Source organism: Festucalex cinctus, chromosome 21, assembly GCF_051991245.1.
Source record: "Festucalex cinctus isolate MCC-2025b chromosome 21, RoL_Fcin_1.0, whole genome shotgun sequence".
Taxonomy (NCBI): domain Eukaryota; kingdom Metazoa; phylum Chordata; class Actinopteri; order Syngnathiformes; family Syngnathidae; genus Festucalex; species Festucalex cinctus.
In genome coordinates, this window is record NC_135431.1 from 9,382,223 (window position 1) to 9,407,694 (window position 25,472).

At 38.2% G+C, this 25,472-nt stretch overlaps 2 protein-coding genes across 3 annotated transcripts in view; both read left to right on the top strand.

Annotated features, from left to right (window-relative positions):
* mthfd1l (methylenetetrahydrofolate dehydrogenase (NADP+ dependent) 1 like) overlaps positions 1-15,961 on the top strand; it is a 35,488-nt gene extending 19,527 nt beyond the window's left edge. Inside the window, exons 21-28 of the mRNA XM_077509823.1 lie at positions 4,394-4,533; positions 5,110-5,151; positions 7,403-7,506; positions 7,591-7,768; positions 8,664-8,771; positions 8,867-9,019; positions 13,900-14,020; positions 15,487-15,961. Coding sequence (XP_077365949.1) covers positions 4,394-4,533; positions 5,110-5,151; positions 7,403-7,506; positions 7,591-7,768; positions 8,664-8,771; positions 8,867-9,019; positions 13,900-13,989 — 815 coding nt within the window. The 3' untranslated portion in view covers positions 13,990-14,020; positions 15,487-15,961. The remainder of the gene's footprint in view (positions 1-4,393; positions 4,534-5,109; positions 5,152-7,402; positions 7,507-7,590; positions 7,769-8,663; positions 8,772-8,866; positions 9,020-13,899; positions 14,021-15,486) is intronic.
* Positions 15,962-16,117: 156 nt separating this feature from the next.
* Positions 16,118-25,472, top strand: part of akap12b (A kinase (PRKA) anchor protein 12b) — a 37,727-nt gene continuing 28,372 nt past the window's right edge. The window contains exons 1-3 of one of the 2 annotated variants that reach the window (XM_077509820.1): positions 16,118-17,952; positions 18,631-18,721; positions 19,044-19,288. In XM_077509820.1, coding sequence (XP_077365946.1) covers positions 19,175-19,288 — 114 coding nt within the window. In that variant the 5' untranslated portion in view covers positions 16,118-17,952; positions 18,631-18,721; positions 19,044-19,174. Of the gene's footprint in view, positions 17,953-18,630; positions 18,722-18,770; positions 19,289-25,472 lie in introns of those variants that run through there. The other variant, XM_077509819.1, reaches the window with a different exon arrangement.

Consider the following 25,472-nt stretch of genomic DNA (forward strand, 5'->3'; position numbering starts at 1 on the left):
AACCTTAATATCCACGACATTCAAAAGGAGGATGAAATATGATTTCATGTACTAAAACAAGGCAGCACTCGAAATCAGCAAATTATATTGGCATTGTTTCTTGTCTTTGGCAAAAACAAGTTGGCAGGTCTTGAACCATATTTGACAAGTGGGTGTGACATTAAAAGTGGGGGCAAATGGTAAACGAGAATTTTCTACATTGAGCAATACCCTATGTTCCTTCAAAAAAAACAAAAAAAAACTTTTGAATCCTTTAAAATAATAATAATAACAGTAATAAATAAATTACTTTCATGTTCTGATTGTATCTTTTAACTAAGTTTCAGTGTATTTTAATAAGTTTCAAGCCTGTAGGTCGGGAATTGCATTGTGCTCATGACAGTACATATACAGTATAAATCTCAATAAAAATGTGTAATATAGAAGTATAAAATATATTTTCAAATGTAATAAATAATGACGTTCGTGATTACTGGGTAACACACCAAAAATGTAGTTAGTTAAGCTTTTGTATTTTGTATTTTGTATTTATCCAAATTTTCCACAGTAAAAGGTCTTTAGTTGGCCCAAAATACGCCATTTCCACAAACACATGTAAACATGCTAACAAACAACTAAAACAAAGATAAAGATCATATTTGATGTAGTGTTAAGCCGAATTCCTCTCTTTGAAAAATGAACTCTTGATGAACTCACTGAAGGATTTGTGAAGGGTGAGGGTGTGCCAAAATTCATGGCCGTGCTTCATCACGCTCTTTATTATTATGTTTTCAAGTCATCTTGACCTAAAGTGAAGGAGTTCTGTAGGCTGAATCCTGCATGCCAGCTGTTTGTTATATATCTTTACTATAAATGTGGGATCTTCCTTAAACTACATCAAAAGAAAAACTATGTGGGCTTCAAGAAATCTGATCCTGTTGATCCCAAAGTATATGTCGATACAATCAATGATTGGATAGCGGATGGGTGCGAATGATAAACTGGAACATAGCGGGCTATATTATTGAAAACTGGCCTAACAGGAAGTAGATGTGGGTAACTATGGAAAACCAACGCTGTGCCCTTATTTTCCCCCTCGTACCATCCGCTGTCGTGTCCGTCCTGTCTCTGGGGATGGCTCAAGGTCATCGCACAGAGACGGAAGCTTGCAAGTGTTTCCGCATGACATCCTCGCGAGTGGGCGGCTCGACCGCACCGTGCAGCAAATCTTAAATTTTCATTGACTTCTGATCCCTCACCCTTTTAATATCTTGTAATCATGTTAACAAGAATGTGATTTTAATTTATTGACCCGCCTACGCAGTTTTTTATCTCTCTCATTGTGCGGGCTCCATTTAAGTCAAGTTGGTTACATTTTTGAATATGCACTCACATGCCAGACACAAGTGAAGGGACTTGAACCTGCGAGCCACTTTTCCACCGTGCTGCCATGTCACCAAGTCCCACCCATTCATTTCGCTTTGTTTCCTAACGTGCTTCCTATGCACGTCATCGTGATCACATTCATTGGATTTGAAACGTTAAGCGCATTAGCAGTTTGCGCATTTCGCACACAGGGGCTGCCCACAGGCGGAAAACTGCTCATGTTGACTTTTAGAAGTCAGCAGGTTTTTGATGCCTTGTCCTAAAACAAGTATCAAACAGTTTATTATTTAATAGTTCTATCAAAAACATGACATCGTCCGATGGATAATTCACTTATCTTGTACGTGGGAAGATCAACTGATCTCCCTGTGACTAGCAGGAGTGAAGTCATGATGAATTTGCAAGGGGGGGGTCCGTCTTGTCTGGTGGTCACAAAGAGTCGATAAAGTCAATAAATGGTAACTGGTAGACTAAAGCAGAGGAAGGAAATCATATGCAACAATGAAATTATTTTGTTTACTGTTTCAACTGTTTCTTTAAAATTGATGCCAAGCCCTGTGGCTGTTTCATGTTGTGCTGTGAATATCAAACTCCTTATTAGCTGCTTTTTAAAACTATTTTTGACTCAATAATACACTGATGGAAGTCAATTTGATATGACCAAGATCATAATCATTTTTTTTCATTTGAAATTAATTGAAGTCCCATTAGTCCGTTCCAGCCACCAGATCACCACAATTTTGTTGTGTAGTGTTGTCACAACTTGTAATACTATACTTGCATAATGATCGGTAATGTACGGATAATAAAATTATACTATGAATAATTAAATTCAGAATTAATTCATTAAGTTCAGAAAATATTAAGGATACTAATTTGAATATGTTCGGCTAAATAAATACACTTTGAAAATTTTGAACTGCATTGAAACAACTGAACCATTTTTAAACATGTTTTAAAGCTGCTCTCCGTAACAATTTGTCCAACAATATCTTTACAATAACCTTTTTATTTGACCATTTATGACTGAAATACTGTATTTTTTAGTTAGTAGATTAAAATCTTAGCTTTTCTTAATGGGTACTCCAGAAAGCCTCTATCCAAAAGTTTTCAGACAGAATTTGGTTTAGAATTTCCCGTCGTCTGTCTGCGGATGTGATGTCATGTGGGCATTGTGTATATGAAGATGGGAAAATGCAGTTTCATTTTTCAGCCACAGGTGGCAGTAAGCGATTCAAAATTCAATTTTCTGCGTCCAGTAGTTTTACGGATGGCACATTTTAATGATTATGATTTGATTTGATTTGGTTAGATTAGATTAAATCAATAATGATTTTCCGATTCAAATCGGGCCACCAAAAGCTTTTTTTTTTTTTTTTCCCTTTTTCAATGCCATCATGATCATTTGTAGCTAGAAGGCTACTTAAAGTTTATCAAAGACCTCCACCAAGCGTAAACTATAGTAATCGTCGTACTTTGTATTTATTTATTTTTGACATTAACAACGCATAACTCGTAAGTTAAAGGTACAACTGCCACTACCACTTTTTCTTCTCAAGAGAATGTTCCATAAATAGGAAACTCAAGGTTTGCTAAAACTAATTTAGCTTTGAAATCAACCTCTGTACTCGTTCAAGATTTGGTTAGACAAGCAAGTGTTGTTCCAGCAGTATCACACGCACGCTCAAACACACAGCAGGAAAGCTTATCTTAACAAGGCCAGTGTGCCAGGTGGACTCCATATTTGCTTTCCTTGGCTCGGTTCAAGAGCCGGGTGGTAAGGACGTTCTTATCGGAGGCCCTGTGACGCTTTGAGGCCGCAGTGAAACATCACTCACCACACAGAAATACTTATCTTATCCTCCAAAGAAATATAAAGTGAGACCATTAACTCTTTGACCGCCAAAAACTTTTAATAACGCATTCTAAAATCCTAATGAATGCCGCCAAAAACGTTAATTTACGTTTATTATTAAGTTGTTGTTTCTCTCTCTCTCTCAATGGGCAGCGCAACGTCTTGTGCAGCACTGCCTGGTCACTAAACAAAAAAACATTAGTGTCAAAGTTACTGTATCTTTTCACAAAAACCTTGTTTTTCTCTTAATATTTTTGTATTTTCACTTCTGTCACTCAAATTACCTAATTTCAAATGGTGATTACTAAAGAACGGAATAAGGTAAAAGCATATTTATTTTTTCTCATGAAAGAATGGAATCCAATCTTTCATATGGTATCCACCATATTTACGTTGTCATACCGCACAAATATTCTGTTTGCTTTGAAAGATGAGTGAAAATGCTCCAAATCGTCTGGCACCGTTGTTGTTGTTGTTTTTTGGCAGTCAGAGTTAATAATTTAAAGAAAAAAGAAAAAAGAAAAAAAAAAAAACTTTTTATGGATATTTTTTAGTGTTGTTCCGATACCGGTTTTTGGCCGCCGATACCCAGCTTTGCAGTATCGGCCGATACCATACCGATACTTAAGTTTTTTTTTCCTCAACATGAAAAAGCTGTCCTGCCTGCTATTAGTTCAGAGCATTCAAGGGCCAATAGGATATCTTAGATCGGTATGCAGTGAACATGTCACATATCAGTGAATGTCGTGCACCAGCAAGACACAAGATGCTGCATCCAAAATCCTATATTAGCGTTGGAATTAATGGTATCGGCATGTTACTTGTGAGGACTCACCGATACCGATACCACGGTTTTAATGCAGTATCGGCACCTCTGCCGATACCGGTATCGGAACAACACTAATATTTTTACCCCTCCCACTCACTCTAAACACATTTGCTAACATTGTAGTTGTCAGTTTACTGTGAAACTGACATAAGAAAAAAAGTTTGAGTTGAGAATACTAAAAAAAAAAAAAAAAACAGTGGTATTGAACGTGCCTATTTCAAACTTTCAAACAAGTTTTCCCCGTCAGTGTGGGCCAAACGATCAACCAGCACGTCTCCAAAAAAAAGATCCTGCAATGTTTGCATTATATGGAGGTCAGGAAAGTAATATTGTACACTTTACAGTGACCGAAGCCGGCTTCGGGGCGGACATCGGGATGGAGAAGTTCTTCAACATCAAATGTCGGTCTTCAGGCTTGAGGCCCAGCGTGGTGGTGCTGGTTGCGACCGTTCGAGCGCTGAAGATGCACGGCGGCGGCCCCAATGTAAGTTGTCATTTTGCCCACTCTGCATCTTGTCAACAGCCTTTCGTCATCATGTAACGTGGCAGTATTTGAAGTTACCAAAACACCAATTTACATTTTTGGAACGTCATGCTGCTGAATAAAATCGCTTAATCAAGTTTGAGTGAGGACTGAGCATTTCTTCATGTAGATCCAACTGCAATAACAACAGATTAAATGCACGCAAGCACGGAGAGATTGAATTATGGGCCGCGGGCGGGAAATTATCCAAATTTGCCACAGATGTCCGGTCAGACTAAGAGATGAACTGATTAGAGCGGGTTTAACATGTAGAAACTTAGCTGTTATTTGACTCACTTCTAATGTGCAGTATGACTATTTCATACAGGCTTGCAATTCGTCATCCCCTGTGAATATTAACGCATTGCACACAAACCTCTCACTTGCATTATTTCAGTTTGAAGTGTACAGCAAGCTACTTACGTCCAGCATTGTGTTTCTGAGACGCTTGCTCACAGAAATTTTAAATGTCATCATAATAAAAATTTAAGAAATTCATCCCAAATTCATTACATTTTCGACTATTTTTGTTTTCAGGTATCAGCCGGTGTGCCACTTCCAAGAGAGTACATTGACGAGGTATTTAACTCATTTGCTCCCAATAACGTGTAAATACGTTTTTTTATGTTTTAAGTGTCCCAAAGACGTATTTATACGTTTTTGTGTTTTGTTTCGGTTTTTTTTATGCTAGAGCATACAGAAGGCTTTGATGCAGCCTCTCAACTGCAAAGAATGGTTGCAGAAATGGTAGTTATTACACAAACGGCCAGCAGGTGGCAGCAGAGCAAAGGAGATCAACCAGGGCCATGTAGAAAAAAGCTCAATAACTTACAATTTTAGCTCTTTTCTAATGCTAATTGCTGCAAAACGGAAACGGATAGAAACATACTTTTTTTTTTTTTTCCTGATGAAAGATGAGACTTTAATCTTTCTTTTGATAGGTTCCATGCTTGTATAGCAATTGAACACAATATTCTGTGGGCCTTGCAAAATCAGTCAAAATTCAGTAAAACAGGATTGCTTCTGTGAAAATGGCTGGGAGTGAATGCGTAAAAAAAAAAAAAAAAAAAAAAAAAAAAAAAAGTATTTGTCTGAAATTGCTCCTTGCATTTAGTCGTGACGTCCAAGATGCTTGCAGCCCTAATGATAGCCCCTTAAATTCATTAGGCGACACAAGACTTCAATTGCGATATCAGTCATTTGTCCATTTATGTAACGTAGTTGGGCAGACCAGCTGCGAGATGGGGGTTTTTGGGTGAAGACCCGTGATATTTGCACACATGTACGGTTTGCAAAACAGCTTTTCACTCATGTGGATAGAGTTGTCACTGCGTTGTGACTGTAGTACAAAAACTAAAAATAGATTTACCGTAATTTGGCCTTATTTTGTGGGTTGCAGTTATTGACGTTTCATTGCATCCGCTTTTTATTCCTGGCTTTTAATGGAAGCATGAACCTGCCAATGTGGAGTAAATATTTTTGACTGGCTAATATGTTCAAAAATATTTGCAAATACGTTTAAATGTGTTTCCATGCTTCCATAGACTTTCACGTATTATCACACTGACATCTAATCCATTCATTTTGCCAGCTAATGCGATAAACAGTAGTTACTTGATTGACAGCTGAAACCCAACTTTGGTTTTCCGGTAATGAGGTGGTGTTATCCTTTAGCTATGTCCCTGTGCACCTCCATATCTGGCTGGGATCAAGCGCTCTCCAAGGCAGATTCAGCTGACTAAATAATCTAGCAGTGTCGCTTAATTGTCAAGCCCGTAATGAGAACCAGAAGTCGTTGGGGCAAAACAGAGCTGGTGAAATGAATTTATGAGACCTGTGCAGCTCACGCAGATTGGATTAGTGGTCAAACGTGTGTGTAACAATGTGCTGTTCATGTGCTTGGCAGTCTAATCTAGACTCCCATGTGTCATATACGCTTCTAAAATAAGTTGTTACATGTTGTTTGTAGGATACTGCAATAGGAATACAAAGGTTGATTTAGGGCAACATTGACAACAAACTACGTAGTAGAACTAGACTAAGTGCAATTTCTGGAGAAATTGTGTGGGAATGCTAAGATTTGAATGCATGTGGAATGCTTATAAAGTAAATTGAGAAATACATTATGAAATTGTAACCTCCTGGTTACTGGACAAAGCGCTTTGCCAACTCTGCCACCGAGCAGTATCAGACACCTGGTAATAAGTTATATGTATGGAAGTGGGCGTGGAAAGCGATACTTAGAAAAAGTTCAATGTCTGTCCATTGAAAATGAATGGGGAAGACTTGATCTTAAATGTTAAATTGTGCAAAACAAACAAAAGTAATGTGGAATCAAGTATAATGTGGAAGTTGTTATGCGACAAAAAAGTGTGGAGAATAAAAATCACAACAACATGTGGGAATGCTTCAGCATGCCCACAATTATGATTTGGGGGGTTATAAATGTTACAAAGAAAAAAGTTGTAAAAATGTGTAACGGTCGCCGCATCGGAATGAGGAAAAAAGAATGTCATGTTATGTCTAATATCTTGACTTAATCCAATTAAAAGTATAACTTTTTTTTTCTTTTGACATACTGTCTCGTGCATTTAAAGTTGCAAAAAAAGGATCAATTGAAATTACAACTTTTTTTGCAAGCTTCTTTTTTTTTTTTTTTTTTTTTTTATACTGCAATTTTATTCTCTCCATGTTTAATTTGGAATTTTAGTTCCTTGTCCAAATATTGTACATTCAGCTAAACAGAACGCTGGCCAGCCTTCTGTGTTAGAATACATATGCATCTTTTAAATAACACTTCATTGATCATTTCTATTTCATTTTCTTGCAGAATCTCTCCCTTGTTAAAGACGGCTGCCTCAGCAATCTTAGAAAGCAGATCGAGATTGCTCATCTGTTTGGGGTTCCGGTCGTGGTGGCGCTGAATGTCTTCAAGTAACAATTACTTTTTCACTGCTTGAGTCGATTTAACGATTTGACGTCATGGCTACTGAGCGCTGCTGCCATGAACCCTTTCAGGACAGACACCCAGCCGGAGATAGACCTCGTGTGTCAGATCGCCAAAGAGTGCGGGGCGTCCGACGCGGTGCCGTGCCACCACTGGGCGCAGGGAGGGCGAGGTTCTGTGGAGCTTGCCCACGCCGTGAGAGCCGCCACCAGAAGAGCCAGCAACTTCCAGTTCCTCTATGACATAGAGGTGAGAGGGGGTTCATAAAAGGGTGGATTGATTCCCGTTAATTCCTATGGAAAGTTTCCACTTTTAAAAGTTGCTGTAAGTTAGGAAGCTGTGGTAAACACAACTTCCACTTGGCATTCAGTAGATGCCAAAACATTTCTTATCATTTTTGCATCTTTGGATGAGTTTGGAATTTTTATTTTGGGGAAGGGCGTTCGAGGTGAAGAATGCTGATGTGGGGAAAAAAAAAAAAATCAGCTGTTTTGAGTTAGTGTGCCTGGAAAATTGTGACTCCAATTAATTATCCTGTTATTATCCTCTATCCGCCCATTTTACATTATGCATCTTTACGCTCACCAACAAGAACACATCAATACTGTACTATCAGACAAGACTGATTTGAAAAAAATACCTTCCATAATCTAATGTACAGAATAGGGCGTGCATAGGCTGCAACTGACGAGAATCAGATTTGAAACAAAAACAAATCTTAATTTACAACCCCTTTATTCAAAAAGAGCATATTAGTACAAATTGGCAGTGCAGAAAATACACAGCGACCAGTTTGATCAGACAGTCAAAAATGTTCATCATTGTTGTTTTTTTTACAAATGTCTAATTTTGATTAAAAGCAAGGATAATCCAGCTGCTTTCATGGAGGCTACGGAAGTCTGAGAATATTTACTGTCTGAAATTCCAAGGATTTGGGCAATTTGGAGTGAAGCATGGCCTTCCTGTTGGTAAATCCTTACCAAGAACTCTCTTTTGAAGAAAGTGCAGTACTGTAAACATATCAGCAAATTGAACTGGCTTTATGTTGTACATTGTTTTCCAACGCACTTGTCACATCAATGCATATTCACTAAATCTAATTGCTCCCTCATGTCCTCTCCTGTTTTTTTCCTGGGTGTCATAGATGCCAATAATGGAGAAGATTAGAACCATAGCCCAAAAAGTGTATGGAGCTGATGACATCGAGCTGTCCTCCGAGGCTATGGACAAAATAAATTACTACAATCAACAGGTGAGATTGTTACCGCTGCATAATGAAACGCTTATTTGTCTGAAACGGAATTTAACCATTGTGGTCTGTTTTTCCTCTTTAAAAAAAAAAAAAAGGGCTATGGTTCTTTACCAATCTGCATGGCCAAAACCCACCTGTCCTTGTCCCACATGCCGGCAAAGAAAGGCGCGCCCACTGGATTCATTCTGCCAATCCGAGATGTTCGCGCCAGCGTCGGAGCTGGCTTCATCTATCCCCTTGTGGGAGCGGTATGTAGGAGGTTGTCGTGATCTGTCATAGCGCAGATTTGGGTTAATCCAATTTAGATAAATGATCAAGGATTGATTGAAATCTATAGCTTTGGAAATTGTAGTCAGTGAAAGATGCTTTGAATTGTATCCAAATGGTTTCCCCCAGTTCAAACCTTTCAAAAATGAACATTCAGATCAATTTAAGTTTTTATCCAAAAATGTTTCTTCAATTCAGTTCCGAATAATCCCCAAATCCTAGTAGAATTTCTTGAAACTTTGTAGTGATTGACGAAGACAGATTGTATTATCACATAGCTTAACTCATTCACTCTCAGCCATTTTCACTGAAGCAATCCCCTTCACTCCCGGCTATTTTACTGGATTTTAACTGATTTTACAAGGCCCATAGAATATTGTCTTCTTTTGCTATAATCATGGAACCTACCAAAAGAAAGATTAGTCTCTTCATTCATCAGGGAAAAAAAGTATACGAGTATTTGTATCTGTTTCCGCAGCAATTAGCATATAGAATATAGCTACGTTTCATCATTATTCACAAATCTGTTTAGAATTGTGGGGAGACAGCTTATGTTCAACATGACCCTGGTTGATCTCTTATATTCTTCTGCCACCTGCTGGCCATTTTTGTGATAACTGTTTTTTTTTTTGTTTTTTTTTGCCCATTCAGTGCAGTTGAGAGGCTGCATCAAAGCCTAGCTGCTAGAGCATACAGAAGGCTTTGATGCAGCCTGCTAGTCTAGCATAAAAAACAAAACAACATAAAAAACGTATAAATACGTCTTTGAGACACTTAAACTATTTAAAATAGACTGTATTTATACATTTTTGCGAGCAAATGAAGTTAAGATATCGAGCTTCCCCCAAGCAGCCCAATTTTTAAAGCCACAACAGAACATGGCTCATGTCATGTGGTTTATATATAAATTGAGCAAGTCTTGTGGTGCTTGACGTAGCACAAACTTAATCACCATGACTTTTGTACTTGACTGCTCTTGAACAGTATTTGCGCCGTATGCGTTTCTCGCCAGCTGGTTGGACCGAGATGGAGCCTCTTGGTTGGTAATGGGCTCAAGCAATGAAGGCAGTAGGTTCCTTTAAACATTTCACATCCTGCTGTTTCACCACGATGCCCCCGGGGGCTGGGCTTTGATTGGCCGATGAAGAGGTGTCAGACGCCGGGCATGCTGGGAAGGGGTGGAGGTGTCCCGATGTGGCGTCTGCACCGGTCTATCAACTCTGCCTTTGATCTGCTGTGGCCCGCGGAGTCACTGGTACATTGACGACCCCTGAACTGTGACTCCTAGCCAAAATAGTCTCATAGTAATCCTTTGAACTGTTTATTTGATCAATAAGTCTCTTTAACAGTAAACACAGAGGTCCGGCAAAATAGTAGTACCCACTCATAATTAAAGTAAATATTTAGATGAAAAATACTTGTATGCCTCTCTTCGTTTGTACCCGACAGTGTTTGTATATTTTTAATGGAACTTCTCGTGCCACAGTTTTCAAATTTAATCAAGTCGTAATAATAGTTTTGGACTTCCATTATAGTTATTTATTTATTTATTTATTTATTTATTTTTTTACTTTTGTTGTTTAATTTGAGTTAGTTTCAATTAGTTTTTAGAGCTGGCTTGTTACTTTTTATGTTTTCAAAAAATGCTTCATTTTAGTTTCATTTTTATTAGATTTTTGACCTTCCCTCTACTGTACAGATGTAGAGCAATACCACAATAAATTTTAAAATCAACATTTAGTTCAGTCTCTTATGGATTTTCAAATATTGCAAATATTTCAAATATTCACTGGACGGTGGTTACCAGATGCGCCTTCTTCTCGGCAACGAATACCGAAAAATCTATCATTGACACAAGTTTTGTCATTCAATATGGATGCCACATAATGCTGGCAAATCACTTACAAGGCAGCGAGTCATAAATCACCAAGGCCATGCATCTAGCATGTACACTATCACAAACCCATCTTATGTAAACAACTGCAGTTTAATTATTTAATGAAAACAAACCACCTTCACATGAGTCATCATTAGTATTTGGTAGCATAAATAACAACTAGCATAAACTAGCGATGTGTCCATCTTGAAATTAACTTAAAAGTTAAACATACTTGCTTTTTGCTGCAGTGTCTCCATGCCCACAAACATGGCCACAGGCTGTTTTGTTGCTGGAGTGGTGGGAACCCAACCGTTTAGACCCCACTGACTCCAGGATGGGGAAATATCCGACCAATACGGGTCTGGTTGTGGGGGTGGGAGTGTGAGACCAGGGGGACATTTGGTCCTGGGAAAAGCGGGTAAGGGGTCTTTGCAGGGTTAAGAATCAGGAAGGGGACTGATGTCATTCCTCTGAAATGTGAGGGAGGGGTGAAAAGCAGAACAATAGAACCCTGAAGAGTTCATATCCCGTGGCCTCTACCGCACCGTTCAACCCGAAAGAGCTCAGATTTATCGAAAACCTCCTCCTCGAGCAAGGAGATTGCTCATGCTCACAACAGGCCATTACCATTTATTTTAAGGGACCTTGGGAAATAATCCATATGAGATTAAAGTAGAACATAATTCATTTGGTCTAACTTAATATTTTGTCGTACTTTTGTGGTACAAAAGCCCACAAGTGCAGTAAATGTTGGCATCATCACAGTGTACATTTTACGACCATGTCTTGAGTTCAACCTGGTATTTATTACCTGGATGCTGTACAATCCATATGTTGATCAAAACCGAGCAAGTCTGTTTCAAGAGGTTTCCCAGCATTCCTTCAACGCAATCGGCTCGCCAATTTCAAATCCAAGAACACAAAGTTAAAGTTTGTCTGACTGTAACTGTAATTGTCTGACGATTTTCTAAATCGCTTGTTTTGGAATTAAATTCTATAATCCCCGGATTCCCCACTCCTATAGCGAGTTACTGTTATTTGTAGAACGAGACTCCGCTCCACAATTAGTGCAAGTCCAAAAACCTCGGGGGTATTCCCAGACAAAGACATGCTGTGTTTCTTAGCATAATAGGGGGACTTATGTGCTCAAGTGGAGCTTCCAACTTCGGCTTTGTGCTGCTTTTTTTTTTTTTTTTCAAAACTTTTCTCAGACAAAAGAGGCAGAGTGCTATGCTTATCTCCAATTGTCATCTTGTTGTATTTGTTCTTATTAAAAGTGCCATCTGAAATTGAGATGGTCACTTTCCATGGTATCTATAAATTTATTATCAATGGTCGATTTTCTAATGTTTCTTTTGGCTACATTGCCTTTAGTATGTGAGGTGGATATTTATTTATTTATTTATTTATTTATTTATTTATTTTTCTCCTATATTTATCAGTTATTTATTTTTATTTATTTATTTATTTTTAAGACCATTGGGGGGGGTGTATCTCAATACATTTCAATGGCCGTCAATTATTCTCATATATTCACTGGTCTCTATCCCCCGTGAATAGTGAGGGTCAGCTGTACTTTCTTCCGACATCATGTCTACTCAGCTACCTCTATGACGTCAAAGGAGGTTCTTGGGATTACAGTACGTGGTTTCCCCCCACATGACTTAATGCAGTCCATTCGGTAACGATATAATGCAACAGTACTGAATTCTTTCGAGCCTGCTCGCACGTTGAGTCATTTGTGTGGTGTGACGAGTCACGATGACCTCAGTACAAGTCATCAGCATTTGACTCGGAGTTTGCCGCAAGTACTCCCCCCAAATTTGTTTACTTGCAGTGCCGCCTTTCCTTTCCCCGAGCAGGAAATTGCCCAGTCACTTCCTCCCGCCTCATTCCCACTAATGGCCTCATAAAGGCCCTGGGTCACAAGCTAGGAGGCATGCAAAGAATGCTGCCAAATCATTTTCTTGTCCCTTTGGTCGGACAGTTTTTGGAGACAGACCTTAGCCTCTGTCTTTTTTTGTTTTTGTTTTTTTATTTTGTCCACCTTTTTGGAATTAAACTAAAAAGGGTTGGTTGAGACATTCAAACTCTAATAACCACAGGAAATTTGTTTTTACAAGGTTTTGGTTCCCTCCCCCTTAATATACAGTAGATCCTGCTCTTGTTAGCCTAAAATAGCTTCACAGCTAGGACGGCAACTTGTCTGCCAAGTGTGTCATGTCTTGGTTATTTACCTTTCACACAGGCTTCATTAGAAGGCATTACACTAAACGTAATGCTGTTAATAAAAGTCCAAATGTGTCTCCTCTCATGTCCTTAATTTAATGATACGTTTCCGTCTTCCTCAATAAATCCACGTGACCTTGGTATGCCCGGCTCCTCATGGTCAGTTATAACATATGATGTACTCACACGTTCACAATAAATGGCTTAATTGTTGATATAATCTCTTGACATCCCCACACAAAATCAACAGTCATGATTAGTCGGTTTATTTTTCATGTTTTTAGCAGACGGACAAAGACACCATTGACTGGCTGAGTTCATCATTGGCGAAAGTGAAGGTGGTCACCACTCTAATCTATAGTCTGTCTGGAGTCAACTCTAAATTATAGTCATTGAAGCTGCAAGTTTTGATCAAAGGTCTTGAGAGGGGACAGCGTTAATTTAAAGGATTATCTAAATTGTAGTCCTACCTTTTTATTGAAGGCTACTGCTAGTCTCCTTACTGGTGCCCGTAAGAGGGAACACATAACCCCTGTTCTGGCCTCTCTTCACTGGCTGCCCGTGAAATTTAGAATCCACTTTAATCCACTAGTAAAAAAAAAAAAAAAAAAAAGATAGGTGTGGACTGCTGGCAGGTCAGTCCGAGTAAGCCTCACGTGCAGAATTTGGCTTTGGCATTGTCAAGCGGAAACAAGCAGAGTCGTCCCAGCTCTTGACTTTGACACGTCTTTGTGTTTCTTGTCTTCCGTTCAGATGAGCACCATGCCTGGCCTGCCAACTCGACCCTGTTTCTACGACATTGACCTGGACCCTCTCACTGAGGAGATCAGCGGGCTCTTTTGAGCACATCACGATCCTCACAGGAAAATGTTTGGTACTTTTAAATTAAGTTCTATTTTTGTCGTTTGCCACCAAATGGTACAGGTTCTACTACGAGTGTGAATTGCCTAGTACCTGACGATTCGATTTGCATCACGATTTGTAGGTCACGATTCGATTCGATACCAATTTTTTTACTCAGAAAATACTAATCAGTAAACTTGTACATGTACACTGTAAGATTTGTATGGAAATGTACTATTTATTTATCTGAAACTTCAAGTCAAGTCATCTTCCATCCTTAAGGTTTAAACCTAAGACGTTTTGTTGAATATTTTTCCATCAAAAGTGAATGTTTAAAAATCGATTCGACCACCTATTGAATCGATTCGAGAATTGCATGATGTAATATCTCAATTTTTTTTTTTTAACAAACTCAGTTTCCACCAAGTGGTATTCTTTGGTTGCTGCAGTGCGGTTAAGAATGGTAGACCATGTGACGTTCTTTAATCTGGCCCATCGGTTATTGATGTTATCAATAGTCCTGGAAGATTTTTTTTTTTCCAAAATTGGTTAGTTAAAATTGTCTTTTTTTTTTTTTTTTTTATTAATTTCTCATTCATTTTTTTGTCAACTCAAATTTAACAGCCACACCTGTTAACAAGTCCTGAACGTAAGCTCGAAAATTAAACACAAACCATGATCAATAAAATGGCAATAATAAAGTAATAAATTGGAAAAATTGCATTGTAAACAGCAATTTAAAAAATAATAATAAAACACATTTTTGTTTACCATAAAATCAACAAATAATTGCCGGCGTTGGCCAAAACCTCTGTCGAAATTTGTTTCGTGCATCAGCGATTTATACATGAGTTTTTTAAATGAAATAATTTCTTAATTTATTGTATGTAAATAAAAATATAAAATATTAAATTTAATAATTAAAATTAGTAAAATAAAGTATTATCTAAATAATTGATACATAGAATTAATTATTTATTTTGTAGATATGGTAAATATTTTAGTATTTAAAAAAACATTTTGCATAAACAGTACTTTTAAACTTTTTTTTTTTTTTTTGATACCTCATCCATTTATGATGTGGTCTATTTTGTCCATTTAAATCTCAAATGTGGCTTGAGTTGGGAATAACTTAATTAAACAAAGAAATAATGCTAAAACTGCCAAAGTGCTGCAATACTCTCTTATCTCGTACTTTTTGTGGACTTCTTACTGGAATCAGCCACGTTGACCAAGAATGCTGTGAGTGAGTCAACTGAGGCGTTTGTCCTTGTCAAAACACATCAGCTGAAGGGTTTTGTTTTGGACCCTGAGCACATTTATTGATCTTTTCCATAATGTTTCACTTACGCTACATCATTCTCCGCTCCATTCTGGACCAGTTCCAATCGCTTGAATCATTCGCGCACACAAAAGAGATGAGACAATACACTTTGAGATGCAACATCACACACACACAAGCTGGTTTTAAATGCGTCATCCTGTTTCTTTTCCCAGGCCTCAGGATGCGCACTGCGTGCACCATCAAGGCTCATCACTGATGGGAAACACTCTGCATTTATATCGCCATTGTATTCCATATGCTGTATTTGTGCATGCGTGTAATATGCCAAAGACGACGCTTTGCGGATGCTTTTCGCCTGTCTTCGCAAACCTCTACTTTCAGGTGGTTGAATTTTTATTTTAATAATGTTTCAACTATTACTCGCCGGTCTCAAAGAAACGCTGCTTTTTATTCTGACTGTGAACTTTTTACACGACTCGGGGCGCACAACCAAATAGCTGTTTGACGCACAAGCGACCTTTTGTCTCCTGCAGAGCGGTTGCACGGTTAAAATCGCATTTTCATTTTTTCCATTTCATTTCAATCATTTAGTGACTCCAGTAATTGTGCCTTATTTACTAGTTTCCTCACTTAATGCAGTTGTATATTTATCATCAGTTGTTAAAAAAAATATGTTTACTCCCTAAACTGTGTTTTTGTTTTTACTTGACACTGCGTGCCGTTCTTTGTAAATGAGAAGTGAAAACCAACTATATTGCCGAATAATTAACTCATTCACTCCCAGCCATTTTCACTGACGCTTTCGCTTCCGGCTGTTTTGTTCGATTTTGACTGATTTTGCAAGGCCCACAGAATATTCTGCTCTATTGCTATAAAAAGAACCGGTTTTCATCAGGAAAAAAAAGTGTATTTCTTTCAGTTTTGCAGCAATTAGCATTAGAATATAGCTACGTTTCGTGCATATTCACCTTCCTGGTAAAAACACTGACAAAAAGAGATTGCGGCAACATGGCCCTTGCTGATCTCTTATACTCTGCTGCCACCTGCTGGCCGCAATAACTACCATTGCTTTAAGCCACCTCTTCATGTGAGAAGCTGCATTAAAACCTTCTGGATGCTGTTGCATTGAAAAAAAAAAAAAAAACACAAAACGTGTAAACACGTTTTTGGGAGAGAAGGACAAAGTGTTAAAACGTTTTGACACGTTTTTGGGATTGAATGAGTTAATTGCTTTTGTGTGTGCGTTTTTACAGTATACAGGAAAATCCGAATTTAGTTGTGTACCTTCAGTTGTGCTGCAACATCAGGCAGTCCTGAGGTCTACCAGAAAAGTATCCGCTGTAATTAAGAGCAAGAAGAAGAGACAGAAAAGGTCCCCAACTAATCTCCACTAATAGTGTATTTGATGTCCCCACAGAACAGCAGTTTATCAGTTCATTAACTCATGTATGATGTTTTGCATTAGGATGTCAGTTTTTCATTCGCTGAAATTTTAGTTTTTATTGGTTGTATCGCACATTTCCTGAGTAAGTCTGACAAATGGAGGTTTACACTTGTCACTAACATCCTTTTCTTTGTCCTCCAGGATGAGGTTCTTGTGTTGTAAGCAGCACCCCAGGGTGCAGCGTCAGTCATGATCAGGTGTTTGGGCGCACAACTTGGAAGTCGTGTACGCACACGGGCAGAATTCCACCCGTACACCCTGTTAGTGTCGGTTTGTGTGCACCGGGCAGGATCTGACACTTCAACTACAGTCGTGACTGACTTCGAGGAATGCGTTCGTGGAAACAGTCGCGCAACAATGCTTTGTTCTTTATGTGTGTTTATGAACCCTCTTGAGTGGATGACAGACATGTTGAGGAACGACCATCATGGCTTTGCAATGTGATTGAAAATATGGGCTTTAAATGGCTCAACAGGCCAAAAGTTTACACACTCGTCTTTTAAATATTGTTAAGTGCTCAACATAAATGGAAACATAGACGGATTCATTACTAGGTGCATAATGCTACTTTCTAAGTTATAGCAAAATGGGCTGGCTGTATGTCTGTGTTATGTTATTTTATTTACCCAATCTAGTCCACCTATTAACACCACAGTCACATAATCATATAACGCAATACTTCATATAAATAAAATAAATAAATAAAAAAGGCAATAGAACACTTCTACTAATATTATTTGGAACGTAATCAATATATAATCGAATGCCAAAAACAAGCTAAAAAAAATACAATCTATTTTAAATTTAATTGGTAAACATTGCTGTTTCTGAATGGTTTCAACAGATTAGGTTAACATGTCAACACCAAAATTCTAACCTCAACATACTGGAAGTATTGCAGTGGATGCTGAGAAATGGAAAACAGACGGCTTGGAATTTATTTATTTATTTATTTATTTATTTGTTTGTTTGTTTGTTTATTTATTTATTCTAAAAACCAGTCATCTGTCAGCATTTTTCCTGCATCAAAGCAAGAGCCCTATTCATTTTGAATTAAACCCAACCTAAATGGCTGAGGTAATGGCCATCTAATGTCACATTGTGACATGTTTTTGGTCCCTTTTTATCTGTTAACTGTGTAGGGAGGCCATAATTGGAATTATTTGTGTCCTCTTGTGTTCCATTTAAGATGAAAGAAGCAAAATGACGAACGAACTGGATGGAGTCTTTTGAGGTAGGAGCGGTGGACTACAAAGTGTGTTCCAGTAATCAGACAAGACATGATGAAGGTGGCAGGCAATAAAAAATCTGATTACAGTATGATAACCACAAGCAAAAAATATTGTGGTTTCATAGTACAACATGTAAAACTAAATATTATTTTGAAATGTTTGGGTTAACTTCTTCCATTGAACATGCTCCGTAGGCACATAAGTAAATGCACACAAAAAATTTAAACAATTTACAGTTTTTAAGTAACAGTGGAAACAAATTGATTTTAGCCGTCCTAGCTAGCTAGTTGCCATGCTAGCTAGCTAGCTAGCTAGTTTTCTGCCTGCTTGATAGCCATCCGAGCTAGCTAGTTTTCTGCCTGCTTGATGGTAACTTGGCAAGTTTATAGTATTTATTTCACTCATTGTAGACATGCCAACTCTCGCAGCTGCTTGCAAACATTCGTTAGGACATTGTTATAGTACTATATTATTAATGTTAACATAATTTGTTGAAGTATCGGATTTTTTTTTTTTTGGGGGGGGGGGGGGGGGGGTTGGATTCCACAGATGGTAACGTTTCGTGGTTTTGAAACGGTAACGTAATAGTGCGTGTTGGACATTGATTAACTTGTTTTAATTTGTGTGTTTTTGTACTTTTAATAGTGAATCACAACAGTTGGTTTAATTTGAATACACAGGAAGTGGTGACACCTGTCTGCTAAAGAACAACGAAAGGTGGAGGTGTGTAGCTACAATTCCACAAACCTTTATGAAAAGTGAATACACTTGGTAAGTAGTTGTTTTATTGGTATAGGCTATTTGTTTAAGGTGTTCTTGATAAGAACACCTTTTTTTTTTCTATAGCAGTGACTTTTCAAATGTTTTTGTCATCCGTGTAGAGGAAATGTTTCACATTTACCTCTCAAACCAAAGTATTGCGTGTGTACAATGTGCCAGAGCGTCCATATGTGTATCCTCCATCAGCATCTCAGTGATGCTGCAAGGCGTGGAGCCTCATGTGATTCTGGCAGGAGGAAAGAGGAGAAAGAGGAGGAGGGTGCTGTAAAAGAGTTGTCTCCTTCTCTCTCCCTCCCTCTTCATCTCCCCCCAGGTCACACTCCGGTGCGGTTACTCAGCACACAGCTCGCACTTTTGCAGTCAGTTGTTTTTCTTCTGGACGCGGGGGTAGGATACCGACTTGATACCCCAGGGAAGCGGCACACAAGCAGACGTCGCTCGGCCATGGGAGCAGAGAGCTCAGCGCAACGGGACGTCGCCGGGAGCAGGGAGGAGGAGGATGCTTCAGCCTCGGCCGCAGAGGTGGGGGTGCAAGGAGGCGGCGTCCTCGACAGCAAGGTACGCCATTCCTTTGGATCTTTTCCTTTCTTTTATGTATATATTTTTAAATCATATTTTAAATCTGCAAACACTTTTTTTTCGCATACCTATCGCTTGCACGTGTGTGCTTGAATTTTGACGCAGATTTTATTGTATTTGCTGAGTCATGCTAGCGAGTGCGTCCCGCAGTCATAAAACTGATTTAGAACACAAGTCTGTGACTCAGCATCAATCTTCAAATTGGTTGCAGTTTGTGAAATAAATATGCTTTCCTTAAAAAAAAAAAAAAAAAGTTCTGGAGCTTGGGGCATGATTGAAATGCAATAACGTTGACGTCTAATCGTCATTATTATGAGCTAAAAAGTACATTATTGTACATGATGGCTTCTGAATAGCCGGTATATGAAATGGACAGTCTTAATTAAATAAATATAAAGTTTTGATAAATGAATTTAATCTAGGGGTAGTTTACAGAAATACATCATAACTATTTTTTTTTTTTATCAGATTTCTTTGTCTCTGCTTGTGTCGAAAATCGTGCATATGCACTGCCCCAACTGAAACGTGAAATAAACCCTAGTAATTATTAAAAGCTACAGTTTTCTTCTCCATAGTTTAAATTTTTAATTCAAGTTTTTCAATTAATTTTTTTTTGCTTGTGTATAGAAAACCTTTTAAAAATTTTGCACTAGTGAAAAGCCTCAACTGAAATTTGAAAAAATTAAAAATATATATACACAAAAATAAGAATATATATATATATATATATATATATATATATATATATATATATATATATATATATATATATATATATATATTCTTATTTTTGTCCTTTTCCTGTATTATTAAAAAAAAAATCATAGGAACCTCAAATTATACAAAAGATAGACTATACAAGATAACACTGTCAAATATTTCATATTAAAATAGTTAGTATAGAAAATCATTCATATCTGCAGTCCAAATGTAAATTTAAGAATCAGTAAGAGTACACAAATACTGTATTTGCTTTTGTACAAGTGCACAGAAAATCAGACCCAAATTAGCAGATACTGTATATCCCATAAACAAATACTTTTATCTTCAGCCTCAAGCGTTGTGTGAAGCTTTCAAGAATAATCAAGCATTTTCTTTTTACCTTATGACTTCAGAAGTGGATTTAAAAAAACAACAACTCATGAATAATTAACCTTCAGCCTCTCTGCTAAAAAGCACCCTGCGAATGTTTGTTTTTAGCTAACGCATTTCTCATTTGGCTCTGTATGACCTATAACCCTCACCGTTCCAAGATGTGCATGTGATCTAGTGTGTGACTCAGCACTCTAACCCGAGTGTAAATTGCTCAGCGCTGTGCGAAACAATATTTGGGAAGCCGATGCTAATGACCCTGTGTTTGTACCACCTGCTCTGTTTGCTCCTCGTCTCCGATATTCTATTCTCCTCGACGTATTGACTTGTTTTTATGACACCTGCTGTGATCACGCCTCATTTTTTAAATTTATTTTTGTATTCTATTGACATTTTTTATGGGTGCCGGGGTCAAAAAGTCACACCTTTGTCTCTGACTGCTCATACGCTGTACTTAAAGAACAAGTATAGATTTTTCTTGCGTCTCCACAATGCTACATGTTAGCCTCTGATGGCTGGAATATATCCCACCGGGTCGTTGCATGGATTGACTTTTCTACCACGTGACAACGAGGCACTCTAAAGCGGCCATGCCAGAATGAAGCACCTGTTCACATGCAGGCTGTCAAGTCCGATTTACGAAAAAAATCACCCCATCGCTTTCATTTGCCTTCTCTGTGTGATCTGCGTACACTCACAGCTGACAACGAGGCACTCTTACTGCTACATTGCCACAATTATAAACTGTATTGTTCTCCGTCTTCACGTTTTCAAAATCAAATATCTGAATTCACTTTACAGTAAGTACAGTCAGGGAGTATTTGTGCATTATTACTTCCCACCACTGCCACCTGCTCTTTTCACACCTCATATTGTCTTCTATTGACTTTTTTTATGGGTGGTGGGTGAAAAAGTCACACTTGCGTCTGTCTACTTGAAAGGTCAACTGACACAATGATGGATGTAGAGCCTCGAGCCACATTTCTACTTGTGTGTTCTCGACATTGTCTTGAATGGTCGCCGCCATGTTGTTTTTGTTTTTGTTTTTCCCCGTTAATTTCCCTCGTCACACATATTGAAGTCCATCCATTTTCTTGACCGCTTATTCCTCACAAGGGATGATTGAATCATGGCCATCATGAGATTGTTATAGTTATTTTTTTAAACTCAATTCTAGGCTCATATTAAATAACTTAATAGAGAACGATATCACATGCCTCCTTGCTGTACAAGTTTAAAGACAAACAATACAGTCATTAGAGAGCATACAGACCTGTGCCAAGATTGAACTTTTTAACTGTGACGAAAGTGCTTAAAGATGGACTGACTGCTGACAATTTTGTTCCTGGACACACCTTGGATAATAAATCACAGTAGCATTGATAATCTTAAAATTGGGGTACCGTATTGTAAACAGAGGACCACCATACGCTTTTTGAAGGGAGAAAGGAATGAGGATCATAGTAAATGTAACAAAATGAGTGGATACTAGTATTGGCCCAACTGTAAGTAAAAGTTCAACAAAGCGTCTCTCAGGTCAGTTCAAATGAAAGCACCAAAAAAAATGGATTGCCACTGGATTAAAAAATAATAATAATAAATTACAGTGAATTTTTAGTGACTGGATGAAGGCTGCATCACATGGCCAAAGTTTGAGAAAGATTAATGTGCATCTGACATCCAGTTAATAAATATCATCCGCACTTGCATGGAGGAATTTAAGCAATGCTTGGCTTCCTCATAACTTACCACCTCAAATGACCTTAGATTAACCGGCCCAGGGTCCTACATGTAGAATTTTGGTCGTACTGTTCCAAAACTATAACATAACATCATCAAATACCGTATATGTGATCTTTTAAGGCATAAAGGCACATTCATGCATTGCTATGTTGTGTTTCAGTTTGTGTGTTTAGTGTATGATATATGACGAGAGCATGCAGCTGTGCACTTGTGCTACAGGACGTGGTCAATTAGAGGAAATCATCTGCTGAGGGTGGAGCACGCAAAATAAAACCACAACCAACTAAGGTGCAAATAAAAGTCAGCAAAAAAAACCAAACAAACAAAATTGCTTCCGAACCAAAAAATGATTTGCTTCTTGTTCCGCCTGAGAAAGTAGCCTGTTAACAAAAGTGCAGAGTGCTGAACGAACACAAATCTTTTTGGCAACCGTCAACTTTGGCTGACTTTCTAGTTGAGATTATATCAATGTGAAGTCACTTACTTGTCACTTCATCTCGGGCGTAGGTGTTAAAGAGGCGCACATCTGCACACAATCTCAAAATTTTAGTGGGTTTTCTTGTGTATGAATATGGCAACGTATGCTAGTTGAAATTAGGGATGTAACAATATCCAAACGTCACGATACGATATTATCACGATATGAAGCTCTCAATACGATAATTATCACAATATTGTTAGGGAGGTTGGCAACATTTAAAGAAGGTCACAGTATTGTAAAAAAAAAAAAAAAGAGCTCATACTTTAAAAAAAAAAGCACAATATTGTGCTTTTGTACATAACAACAATGTTGTTGTTGTTGTTATTATTAATAATAATGTTGTTGTTGTTGTTGTTTTATTATTATTATTATTATTATTATTATGTTAATCCACACACCCAATTTCTCCACTTATTGATTTGATCCCTTCATCTGACAATTAGTGTAGATTTTCAGCATAGAAGGGGCAAAACATCCCTAATGAAAATTAAATTGCACTAAAAAAACTAGCCACCAGACGGTGCTAAAACTGCACAAATGGAAATCAACTTGACTTTTTTAACAGACATTTAAATATCGTGAACATGACGACGACGGTATTGTGGCAGTTTTAATATCAGGATATCACGACATCGTGCTTATCGTTACATCCCTAGTTGAAGTTGGTAATAAGTTGTGATCTGAATAACCAATCAGAGGACATAAAAATGGTGACATCATTGGAGGTTCCTGCGAGTATTTCCCTCTGCTTTACTTGTATGTGTTGACGCTCCAGGTGTGTTAAGGGAGCAATTGTTTGAAGATTTCAAAATATCATAACATCCATGCTCATTTTTGTTAGCAAGTCTATGGCATTTGTCATTATACTTTAGCATTAGTGCTAGCAGATTTTTATTAAATGAAATTACAACAGACCTCAGTTATTTGCAGGTGAAAGAAAAAAATGCTGATAAACCACCAAAAAGTGTTTTACACCTCCAATGCAAAACCCCCCCACAAACTTATCTTTTAAATGTTGTTTTTTAAATGTAGATGTTTAACTCTCTTTGAGTCTGATTCACAACCCTCAAGTTAAGTGCAGTTTAAGACATCAACAGACTGGATTTCATCGTGTTATCTTTTCTTAATCACTTCCTGCCTTCTCCTAATTACACGGTAACATCCCGAAACCACATTACGCTGGCGCTCCGGCCGCCCCGTGCAGCAGAAATCGGCCATACGAGCGGAATGCCGGGTGCTTATGTAACGTAACGTACGGCGATAAAGCCCGCTACGTTCCTGTATAATGAGCGGCGGCTGATCAGACGCTACCTTATTATCCTCTTTAGCAGGGAAGGGGGGTGGGGGTTAAACAGAGGGACCATTGAGGATGGGTTGGGACAGGGGACAAGCCCACCCGGAGCCCCCCCTGTGTGCACCGGCCCAAAACAAGAGGAAGGAACCAGCGTGAGGAGGAGGATTGGGGGGGTTGTTTTGGGTGGGCGAGGGGCAGAGATAGAATAAAGAGGGCGTCACGTAGGACAGGCACATGAATCACACCGTTGTTCTCCTGGGCCAGTGAAAATAAGTGGGGGGAGGAGTGGTGTTGAAAGTGAGTGAAAGTGAAGGAACATGTACAAGCAAAGCTTCCTACTTGTCTTACTGTACTAGAAACATTTTTGTACACTAGTAGGACAACTTTGACATACTAGAAGGACAATTGCATGTTGTCTCGATAGTGAGGCAAGACTGTGGACGAGTTAAACTTACTAGAATGGCCAGTTGTCAACTAACAGTTTTGCTGCACAAGTAACAAGGGTTAATTTCTATTTGTGCAGTTATAGAACCCTCTGGTGGCTAGTTTCCTTCAGTTCCATTTAATTTTCACGAAGCATGTTTTGGCCCTTCAATGTTGAAAATCCACGTTATTGGTCAGATGAAGCAGAAGCTAATATGCTTGTGAAGCGAGCCAAAATGTGGAGGAACTCAATGTTATATTTATATATTTTTACATATATTTATAATGTTATATTTTTCATTGTTGTAATTTACAAAGCGCAATATTGGTTTTTTTTTTAAGTATGAGTTTTTTTTTTTTTTTTAACAATATTGTGACCTTTTTCTATATCGCGAAACACCCCACAATTTCGTGATAATTATCGTATCGATATGTGATAGTACTCCCACAATGAATGTTACTGCTGAGGCAACACTACTAGTGGGTATTTTTGTGCTACTAGTAGGGCCAGGAAACCACTAGTATGTGACACTTGCCAGTAAGTTGAGCCTCGTGGTGCAGTACAGTTTTTTTTCTAGTCAGGTGTTATTGCGTACTATAAATAGACTATAACATTTACAATCCACATCCTGTAGTTTTTTTAATAATTTTTTTTTTGTTTAACTTAAGTGCTTATACTGAAGAGTGCGAGTACTTCTGCCACCAATGCTTGAAATAACTACCGCTTCATATAAGCAGCACATGGTGGTGTCTCCCATTTAATGCGTGGAAATCAAAATCTGGAATGGCTTTCACTCTTCCGGAAAGATTTCTGGCTCAAAAACTTTTCTAGATGGAGGGTGGGAAATCAAGTTCTTTTGCACAAAACTCATCCTGATGATTTGAAGTGTGGAATCATGTTTATTACAGCATACTTCCCAACTGTAATGCCCTCGTATATGGGAAAGGAGAGCCACAGTTGTGTGGAGCTGCTGTACAGCCAATAACTGCATCGCCATTATTGTCCTCTTACCACCCCTTGAACCCCGCACAAACTAGAGTTCATCTTCTATCCAAGCATTCCGCTTTAATGAGCATGTCCACCAAATTGGCATAAAAAACGGCATCAAAAAATAGACCGTAGTCTGATT